The sequence below is a fragment of the Capra hircus genome, chromosome 5, assembly GCF_001704415.2.
Source record: "Capra hircus breed San Clemente chromosome 5, ASM170441v1, whole genome shotgun sequence".
NCBI classification, from domain to species: Eukaryota; Metazoa; Chordata; class Mammalia; order Artiodactyla; family Bovidae; genus Capra; species Capra hircus.
Genome location: NC_030812.1, coordinates 39,368,430 through 39,379,843, shown reverse-complemented (window position 1 = coordinate 39,379,843; position 11,414 = coordinate 39,368,430). Strand labels below are relative to the sequence as shown.

The following is an 11,414-nucleotide window of genomic DNA, read 5'->3' as shown; positions in this document are numbered from 1 at the left end:
AGGAATGTGCTGTATGGCTCAGGGAACTCAAACAGGGGCTCTGTATCAATCTAGAGGGATGGGATGGGGAGGGATATGGGAGGAAGGTTCAAAAGGGAGGGAGTATATGTATAGCTATGGCTGATTCATGTTGAGGTTTGACAGAAAACACCAAAAGTCTGTAAAGCAATTATCCCTCAGTTAAAAAATAAATTAAAAAATTATTGATGGAGAAAATATAGTCAATTTATAATGTGTGAATAATCATTTTGAAAAAAAAATTTTCCTCTATTTTTCCTCAAATGCCTAAAAACTATTTCACAGTGTGTTATGTATAGCTATGGCTGATTCATGTTGAGGTTTGACAGAAAACACCAAAAGTCTGTAAAGCAATTGTCCCTCATTAAAAAATAAATTAAAAAATTATTGATGGAGAATGTGAATAATCATTTTGAAAAAAAAATTTTCCTCTATTTTTCCTCAAATGCCTAAAAACTATTTCACAGAGTGTTACTACCTTCCTAAAGAAGAAATGATGGAATTGAGAAATAATTGTATTTCTGTTCATTTTTTCCTTCAAATTATTTTATATATGAAAGAGACTGAGTGGAAATCACATCTGTATTTTGTTCACACATAGGGTTTTTTCCCTAAAAAATTGGTAAATTTCAGGAAAGATGAACAAATACTTTTATAATAATAAAAACAAAACCTTAGGATGGAAACAATAGGAATTTATATGATGTATTTATGTGATGTATTTATCTTCATTTATCTGAGTTAACAGATCACAAAAAAGATATAAAAAGCTATAATCAATGTAACACAGTTTTTTATCATTTTACCAAAATGCACACTAATGCCCAAGTAATTAATATTCTCCACAACACAAAAGGTCTCTAAAGGAAAGCTGTCAAGGCCATTTTTTAATTTGAATCTGGTAATATTGTTTTTAAATGATTGTTTTCACTGTAGTAAATGAAAAGCCTCATGGTGAATCAGTTGTGTTCAAATCTTAACTTTAGCATTTGCTAGCTGGATAACTGTGGTTATTTTATTTAATCTGTTCATGTCTGGATTTCCTCATCTATTAAGGAGTGAAAATACTGTGCTTACCTTTTAGGGTTATTTGTAAGAATTATGAAAGACTCAGATATAATAAGGATTTACTAAAATATGTTATTTTGTTTCCCAGTAATCAGTGACTTAATGATAAATACATTGAGAACCTAGACAAATTTTGGAAAAGTGAGTATGGATATGGCCAGTGAGATTTCACTGAACCACAGAAGGTGCTTCATAACCACTCTGGCTATGTCCAGAAGGATGTTCAGTTTCTAAATGCTTGCCTTTGTGCTGAGGAACTAGTGGCTGCATTATTTTATTTTCTATCACAGCACTTTTCTCTCCATTTTGAACAGAAAAATGGAGCAGGTAACATGAGCCACACTGCTTAGAAAACCCTTCTCTTGGGAGACGGTGCAAGGCTGGCCATGTTTCTCTCCACAGCACCCCTCTAGCTTTGCTGCATCCTGATTCCTTGTACACAGTAGAGGGCCTTCACATGACCAGTTTTCCTTATCTCCAAAATATTTACCAGAAACACCTTAATTTTGAGTGGAAAGAACTGGGGTTTACCAGAACAATCTGATAACCAGATCCTTGTTAATTATTATACAAGTATTAATCCTGTCCAATAGCTCAGATGTACAAAAAGCTCTTACAGGTGTAACAATGATAGTATTAAAGCTAAAATTTACTAAGGGCTTTCTGTAGACAAGGCCTAGCCCTACATTCCTTAAGGATTTTTATTTTAATCCTAACAACAATCTGGTCAATTTTTATTACTCCTATTTTATATATGAGAAAATGAAAGCTTAGCCAATTTGATAAACTTGCCCAAGATAAATCAAGGCACTGAATTTAAAGTCAAGCCTTTTTTAACCCTAAAATCTCTGTTCTTTGTAGTATATTTCCTCTCAGGTATTTCCTAGGGGATATTTGTATTTAATTCCTACATGGGAAAAAATCTACTTGGTAAATTAATACCAAGTTATATTGCCGCACTATGGTTTTGGGGTTATCAACCAACTCCTTTCCATTTATTTTCTCAATTTCACCTTCTTAATGCAATACAGTTTCCGAGCAAATGAAAGAATGGAGATTGTATTGTGTATAACTGTAATGTTTACAGAGCTCTGAAGGTCAATGTGATAAATGTATTTATGTCTTCGCCAAATATTTATTAAGAAGGGTCAGTATAGGCCAGGCATATATCAGAGAAAGAAATGCATAAATATAATCACAGCCTTTTGCTTCATATTGTTCCTCAGTGAATGGGATGAATTATTATGCATATAATGTCCCAATTAATACATTATTAATATGCAGCTTTAACCTGACCTTTCCAAAAGTCATTCATTTGCCATCCGAAAATTTCAGAGAGTAACAGTGGGGAAATGATTTACACCTTAATGATAAAAGACTAACGTATGGAAATTTTGCCTTAAATTCCCTTTAACATTTTCCTTATGCTCAGAAAAGGTGTATGAATGCCTGCACTATAAGACTTTCTCTTTTTTTAAAAAAAATATAGTTTTAAATTTTTCATTTCTAAATTTTAATTTTAATACTCTGAAATATTCCACTCAGTAATTGACTTGGGCTGATGCTTTATGTGAAGTAAAGAACATTGTGGTTCTGATCAAGAATGTGTATTGTTTTTCAGTGTGGTCTTTACATATGGAAAATGCAGCATGTTCTTTCTGAATATCAAATGTGGTTTATATAATTTATGTGGCTATTTTCATTAATTTTGGATGGCATATTATTGTTACTTTTAATTAACATCAGTAAGTATAAAAATACTATTACAGATTATATATTTATAAGAATCTATTTGCCCTTATTAATTTATGTTTTTTGTTTCTAAATAAAATTTACTATCGTAAATAGGCTGTGTCTTGTGTTATTTTACTGTTAGTAGCAATGCAACTGTGTTGTTCTATACACATTTTTCTCTTTGGGACCAATTACAAAGAAATTGGTGCAGGTTTGGATGTTATCTATACCTCTGTAAAGACCAAAGCCCATGTGGAGAACAAGGCCCTGTAGATAAAGCGGCTGATCTGACATTTAAATGGGAAGGCACTTAAATAATGTGCCCATTTTCTCTAGCTGCTCTCAAGATTTCTCTTTGTATTTGCTTTCACCTAAAAGATAAAAACATGTGTTTTATTTAATACTTTAAAAATTTGCCACTTTACTAACATTGTTGATTATTTTGTTCACTGTGCCTAATTCAGTCGAGAATGGCCTCCTTTCTGATGCAAAGAAAAGTGATGTCATTGTCTGAAATGTCTATTTTAGGAGTTCTCTGGCTACAGAACCTTGTTTAGCATTGTAAGTGATAGACACTACATTACCATCTAAAGAACTTTTTCTCACAGTTTTTAAAAAGAAGAAATCATGATGCAAAGTATAAGTATGTTGTAAACCGTAATCCTGGCATTTGCTACTGTCTTTTACAGTTACTTATTTACTGTGCCATTTCACCCTTTCATGACAAAGATCTGTTCAAAGCCTGAAAGTTATGTCTCATTTATCTTTTCATTTCTACCACTCAACACAGTGTTCTCAGTTTAGAGAATAAATGAATGACATTAATATTGAGTTATTAAGCATCTGTGAAATCCTATTTTTAACATTGTCTTATGCAGTAATTCTTCTGACCTAAGTTTCTTCAGTATGTTATTTGATGTTTTTAGATCATTCCTAGTATGCCTGAATTATTAGTTGTTTTCTACCTTTTATACACATAGAAATATTTCTTTTAATATTATTTCTATTACTTTAACTAACATAGAATATATTACCCAAAATGGTACATACAGTCATTTTCAGAAATTTCTACTCCAAGTAAAATAAATTAACTATAACATTTAAAATTATTAAAAAGTATTTGTTCCATTTTGGGGAGGCAGAAAGAAACTATGACTAACTATCCTCATATCTAGACAGTGTTATCTGCTCTGATTCATTTATTCAGCAAAATTTCATTAAATCTCACTATGATTAAAATCTGTTAGGTTCCTTGATGTCAATTGTATTTTATGAGTCAAAGATTATCATACGTATCCTGAATAATAATGCCATTTTTAAAGGATGGCATTTATCTCTTTTCATAAAAAGACATCATGAATCATTTAGTAAAAACTACAAATGCCATTAGTATTGCTTCTTATAGTTTATGCTTAAAAGGAATATGGCAACACTGATTTCACTGTGTAAATATTCTTTAGAATAATTGCAAGGAAGACAATTTTGTATGCCAATATGCACCCAATTCACTGGATGGGATTCATTGATTCATTACCCAAATTTTCATTCCAGGCCCTCCAGGCCCTCCAGGTGGTCTGCGAATAGAAGATGTTAGAGCCACTTCTGTGGCACTTACTTGGAGCCGTGGTTCAGACAATCATAGTCCTATATCTAAGTACACTATCCAGACGAAGACTATTCTTTCAGATGATTGGAAAGATGCGAAGACAGGTGAGTTTATTTGTTTGATTAATCTGTTCATGTTTTGAGATGAATTCTTTTTTCTTGTATTATCTACTGTGAAAATTTTCTTTAAAAAATTATTTTTTAGTAACCCCACACTTTGGTAGTAAACAGAAAACCACAACAAACTAAATGTTTTAAAGCTATAAGGGACGAAGCAGCATGTCTAATCTATTAATATAATGGGGGCCTCCTTGGTTTCTTATTTAAGCTATACGTAAGTCTAAGATGTATTAGGAAAAAAGTATAGAGGAGGTGCTTTTTTGGCAAATGGTATCTATAGCATTATTTATTACCCTTTTTATCCAATTACATAGGTACTATGAAAGTGAAGTCGCTCAGTTGTGTCCGACTCTTTGCGACCCTGTGGACTGTAGCCCACCAGGCTCCTCTGTCCATGGTATTCTCCAGGCAAGAATACTGGAGTGGGTTGCCATTTCCTTCTCCAGGAGATCTTCCCGACCCAGGGATCGAACACAGGTCTCCTGCATTGCAGGCAGACGCTTTAACCTCTGAGCCACCAGGGAAGCCCACATAGGTACTACAGTTCTGCATTGAAAAAAAAAAAAAGGCAATTGATCATAAAGATTAAACACTTAAATCTTACTGCCATAACTCCACGTATGCTCCTGTCTGGCTTGAATTTCCTTAAAACAAGTTTTAAAAGAAATTTAGTAGCTCAACAATTTTTCCCCTCATATTTTATTCAGATTTTCTAAAAGAAAAAAAATTCTAAGAATAAGTGGGTACTTTCCCTTGTGTAGAAGTTATTACCATTGTCATTTGTTATCACGGCTTCAATATCACACGTTAGCTTATTTTTTAAGATATCAAAGAAGATAGAGGATTGTTTTGATAAAATAGCCTGTTAATCCTTGTCCTTGTTGACAGTATTTCTAACCAAACTTGTAGTTATCAGAATTTATTTTAGATGCATAGGAAGAGGCATAAAATATGGCCTTTGTTATCACAAAGGGGAGAAAAAAAGACAAAAGTGAATAGAAAGCCCCCTTAAACAACAACAACAACAACAAGAATTAGTCCCAGCAAAAGTTAAACCTGCTCATTTTAATCTTTACATAGTGGAATTTATTTGTGTTGCTCCCTGAGAAGTTTTAATTTACATTCACCTTTTTAGGATAATGTCTTCTTATCATGGAAAATTAATGAAATATAAATTTGAAATCTATAACAAGGGTTTAGGATACATTTTTGGGCTTCTCAGGTAGCTCAGCTGGTAAAGGATTGACCTGCAATGCAGGAGACCCTGGTTCAATTCCTGGATTGAGAAGATCCTCTGGAGAAGAGATAGGCTACTCATTCCAGTATTCTTGGGCTTACCTGGTGGCTCAGACAGTAAAGAATCTGCCTGAAATGTGGGAGACGTGGGTTTGATCCCTGGGTTCAGAAGATACTCTGGAGGAGGACATGGCAGCCCATGTCACAGTGGAGACTGGTGGGCTACAATCCATGGGGTTGCAAAGTGTTGGACACAACTGAACGACTAAACACAGCACAGGATATATTTTATTGTTAAACAATTCTCTACAGTACCTGAATGGCCTAGTAGTTTTCCCTACTTTTTTTCAATTTAAGTCTGAAGAAAGAAAATTTAGAAAACTCAGCAGTTGCCACAGGACTGGACAAGGTCAGTTTTCATTCCAATCCCAAAGAAAAGCAATGCTAAAGAATGTTAAAACTATCACACAATTGTACTCATTTCATATGCCAGCAAGGTCATGCTCAAAATCCTCTAGGCTAGGCTTCAACAATACCTGAACCGATAACTTCCAGCTGTACAAGATGGTTTTAGAAATAGCAGAGAAACCAGAGATCAAATTGTCAACATCCATTGGAGCACAGAAAAAGCAAGAGAATTTCAGAAAAACCATCTACTTCTGCTTCATTGATTATACTAAAGCCTTTTACTCTGTGGATCACAACAAACTGTGGAAAATTCCTCAAGAGATGGGCATACCAGACCACGTAAACTGCCTCCTGAGAAACCTGTATGCAGGTTAAGAAGCAACAGTTAGAACTGGACATGGAACAACAGACTGATTCAAAATTAGTAAAGGAGTATATCAAGGTTGTATATTGTCACCCTGCTTATTTAACTTCTATGCATATTACATCATGCAAAATACCGGGTTAGATGAAGCACAAGCTGAAATCAAGATTGCCGGGAGAAATATCAGTAACCTCAGATATGCAGATGACACCACCCTAATGGTAGAAAGCAAAGAGGAACTAAAGAGCCTCTTGATGAAGGTGAAAGAGGAGAGAGTGAGAAAGCTCACTTAAAACTCAACGTTCAAAAAGCAAAGCCCATGGCATCCAGCTCCATCACTTCACAGCAAATAGATGGAGAAACAGTGGAAACAGTTACAGACTTTATTTTCTTGGGCTCCAAAATCGCTGTGGATGGTGACTGTGGCCATGAAATTAAAAGACTCTTTCTCCTTGAGAGAAAAGCTATGAAAAATCTAGACAGAGGATTAAAAAGCAGAGACATCATTTTGTTGACAAAGTCCATATAGTCAAAGCTATGGTTTTTCCAGTAGTCATGTATGGATGTAAGAGTTGGACCATAAAGAAGGCTGAATGCCAAAGAATTGATGCTTTCAAACTGCGATGTCAGAGAAGACTCCTGAGAATCCCTTGGACTGCATGAAGATCAACCCAGTCAATCCTAAAAGAAATTAAGCCTGAATATTCATTGGAACAACTGATGCTGAAGCTTAAGTTCCACTACTTTAGCCACCTGATGTAAAGAGCTGATTAATTGGAAAATACCCTGATGTTGGGAAAGATTGAAGGTAGGAGGGAAGGGGAGGACAGAGGACAAGATGGTTGGATGGCACCACAGACTCAATGGAAATGAGTATGAGCAAACTCCGGGAGATGGTGAATGACAGGGAAGCCTGGTGTGCTGCAGTCCACGGGGTCACAAAAAGTTGAACACAACTGAGCGATTCTGTATATAAGTTTATGAAGTTCAAATGAATTAGAAACAAGTGAAACATTTCTATTACATTATGCTTGTGAGTATAAGAATTATTTATAAACATACTTGGCAAAATACAACCATTTGAAAAACAATTTTTTAAACCATTTAGATATTTGATAAAATAATGCACAAGCAGTTTCTTCTTCTCCAAATAGAATGAAAATGGATGACAGTGATAAAACAGTAGATGATCTTCAATATCCAGTCAAATTAATGTTAATTATAGATACTGGAGAGCAAATGAAATGCACACGTGTTTAAAATTTGCTTTGGCTTTGAGAAAGGAATAATAATTGCAATCATCTCCATTAATTGTGTATGCTTACTGTGTAGCTCAATAAAATATTTTTCTCACTAAAAAAATTATTTTATTATAAATTATGTTTCATGAGAAGGAAGACTCTTGTTTGATTCACTATTCTATTCCTAGCAACTAATGAGGGCTCATAAAGTTCATTCATTAAATGCATACATATGAAGCTCCCATTGTGTGTCTGAACCTGTCCTAGATGCTGGATTCATAATTGACCAGCTGTGAGTAAATGAGAGAGAAAAAAAAAAGCAAAAAAAAAAAAAAAAACCCAAACCAAACTCCATAGCCCTATCTTTAAAGAGCTTACATTCTACTAGGAGAGATTGTAGGAAGCAACTAACTGAAATGTAAAGTAAGTCACATGGTGTTTAGTGCTAAAGAAAACAGAGAAGGGAGATTGGGAAGCAAAAGTTGCATTTGAATAGGGTGCTTCTTATATCAGCATGGATGCTCTATTTATTATGGTTCCTGTTTCCGTGTTATATCTTTTACAATTGCCAACCTATTTGTATCTTTGAATCTAAAGTATATTTTCTGTTGAGAGCATATAGTTTGATCTTATTTTATATCTAGCCTACAATCTCTGCCTTTTGATTAGAGTATTTAATCCATTAACATTTGATATTATCACTTGTGTAGTTGAATTTATATTTGCCTGATATTTTTGCCTTCTAAATATTTCATGTTTATGTCTTTCTATTCCTTCTTTATTGCTTTCTTTTGCATTATGAATATTTTCTAGCTTAAAAATTTAGCTAATTTAATGAAATTCTCTAAATATAAAAACAGTTATTACTCTAGAGCTTACCTGATTTACCTGAATTTATCAGAATAATCTTCATATTTTTACCCACAATATCAGTGAGATATAGAAACATTGCCTTTAAGGGTGGTCTCTCAGCACTCTTCTGTGTCCAAACTTTATTGAATACATCTGGTGAAGCCTACAAAAAAAAACCAACTTGTCAACAGGAAAAGACTCTCCTTTATCTCCCAGGGATTAAAAAGTCATGCCAGCATGCACTCTCTCTTTAAATATCTATGAAAAGTTAAACTGAGTTTTTCTTAGGAACATTTGTGACTACTTCCTCCTCTTCCCGTAACTCTATCAATGATGATTAAATTCATTAGATTTCCTCACAAATTCAACCCTCTGATGGGCTCTGCAAAAACTATTATTATTTACATTATTTTGTATATTCTTCTTGTTAGTTGTATCAGTATTGTTGTCTTGTGATTGTGTCCTAATGTTGTAGCCACGCGTTCCAGGAAACAAACTCACTCAGAAGGACACTGGAGATAGTGGAGTGCAGTTTATTACACCGCAGGCCAAGGCAGAGTCTCCTCTCAGCCAAGGACCCCAACCAGTTTTTGTGAAAACCTTATATACACTAAGTGTACATGCTCAAACCCACCTCCCCAAATTCTCTGAAACTAGTCTGAACAAAGGAAAAGAAAGACACAAAGTTAACCCTTGATTCTCGAATGCCTTAAGCCTAGGTAGTTAACAGTGGACAATTATCAATAGGCCGTGGCCATACACCAATAAGCATAATAGAATTTATGATTCTATTCGGTTACACAGATAATTAGGGTATTCTTTTAGGTGAATAGACTCTCCACCTAGAGCGGAGTGTATAGATAAGAGCCCTGGGGCTCTCCCATCCGGGGGAGAGGAGGGTCTGGTTTCCAGTTGGTATGTCATTTCCATAGATACTGGGCATATAGCTCAAAGTCCACAGTCCAGCCCAAAATGGAGTTCTGCTTTCAAGATGGAGTCTGTTTTGTCTGTTTCCTCCTTCACTAAGTGGAAGTGAAAAATAATTTTTGCAACCAATGCAGAAATAAAAATCACATGGTTTTTATTTATAGTGGTGTCCACTGAAGAAAGAAGATGCCAAATTAAATTCAGTTTTATGAAGGTAATTATTTTAGGTGTCCAATAGGTATTTTTCAGATACCAGCTTTCAACATTCTAAAGATTAAATTTAGGATATGAAATGAAATTTAGGAAATGACATGAAATAATGGAAAGCACATCTTTAAAACAAGCTACTGTAAATATTACTTCTCTCAAGCATTTTTGGGGATGAACAACATAAATTTGATACCATTCCTAGAGTTCCTTGAGATGCTCAGGTCAGATTTAGAATGTTATGTTGGGTTATATGCTACTGCTTTCAGAGGAAAAATTATAGAATACTTCTGGTGATGGTTTGTGTGGAAGAGAAATGCTGGCCAGAACATAAGATGGCCTGAAAACTGCGCTATGAGGAACAATTAAGAGAATCCTCGATATGTTTTCAAAAAAAAAGAAAAGGAAGAAAAATGTCTTTATGTTTAAAGTTCTATCATGTGGAAAACTAGAATTGTTATAAATCTCTGCAATTATCATCTCAGTACATAATTGTTTCTCTGAATTTTAGATTATTTCCCCAGAATAAACATTTGTAATTTAAATTATTGAGTGTAAGCATGCTTAAGCTCATGAGTTACACTGCAAAATTACACTGTAGAAAGGTATAAATTTTTACTCCCACCACCAGTACATGAATTTCTCTTCTACCACATCTCTAATTAGTATTTCGTACTTTTTTTTTAATCTTTGCCAAAGTAATAGTTTAAGAAATGAAAAAAGAATTAGGCTCCTTGTAGGAGATTTGCATTTTAAAAATTTGCTGTTTTCTTGTTTGCTTTCCTGTAGCTTCACTTTTGTTGTTCTCATTTCAAATATAAATTTCTGGGTTTTTATGAGGCTACATGCAAATTTTCCCTAGAGAAGAATCAATGAATCATACACTGTGGGATGCCAAAACACAATCTACTTCTCTTTCTCTTCAAGGAACTTTGTCATACCTCTGGCTCCTCCCTGAGTCCTGCCAAATGGTCTATGTGTTGGGTCTAGAGCTTCTAACATCACACAGAGTAGTTGTGTCAGCGCCAGAAAGAGACCTTTAAATGCCCATTTTTATTTTCAAACAATGAACTAGTTTTTTTCAGCTAGAATCCCCAATTGGGTAATTGTTTCCAGGTACTTTAAAAAACTTGTGTTTTAGATTGAAATAAAAGATCCTGAGGATTTGAATTGTATTTAAATCCTGAGGAAATAGCAGCATTTACTATGGCAACATCGGAGAATCTAGAACAGGTGATACATTGCCTGGAGTTATTTTTGAAACATCTACTTTTTCTTAGTCTGGAGGTCATTCTGTGTGTTTCTGAAGCTGTTCAAAGAATTACTCAATGTGGCTTAGAAGGCACAGCAATACAAAACATATGACAAAGCACCACAAACCAAAACCTTGTAACTTTTGGCCTTGGGATACCCATAAGGCTTGCTTCTCTTTTCCTCCAAAGAACAGTTAGAATTTGTCTTTTCAATTCTGAGCATTATGGGCTTAAAGTATTTGAAAATATATCTCTATGTTTTGCTCAGGGCTGGTTATCAAAATAAGACCTTCAAAAGAAGGGTCTTTTGATCTGAGTATTAAAGTAAGATTTATGTCTCCTATTCTATATCCTTTTGCAACCAATCTAAATACCTGTCAG

The 11,414-nt window shown here is 34.4% G+C and overlaps 1 protein-coding gene across 2 annotated transcripts in view; it reads left to right on the top strand.

The window, feature by feature from the left end:
* The window catches only part of CNTN1 (contactin 1), a 406,368-nt gene that overhangs the window by 309,160 nt on the left and 85,794 nt on the right, over window positions 1-11,414 (top strand). For both annotated transcript variants that reach the window (XM_005680162.3, XM_005680161.3), the window contains exon 16: window positions 4,372-4,530. In XM_005680162.3, the coding sequence (XP_005680219.1) occupies window positions 4,372-4,530 (159 nt within the window). The remainder of the gene's footprint in view (window positions 1-4,371; window positions 4,531-11,414) is intronic.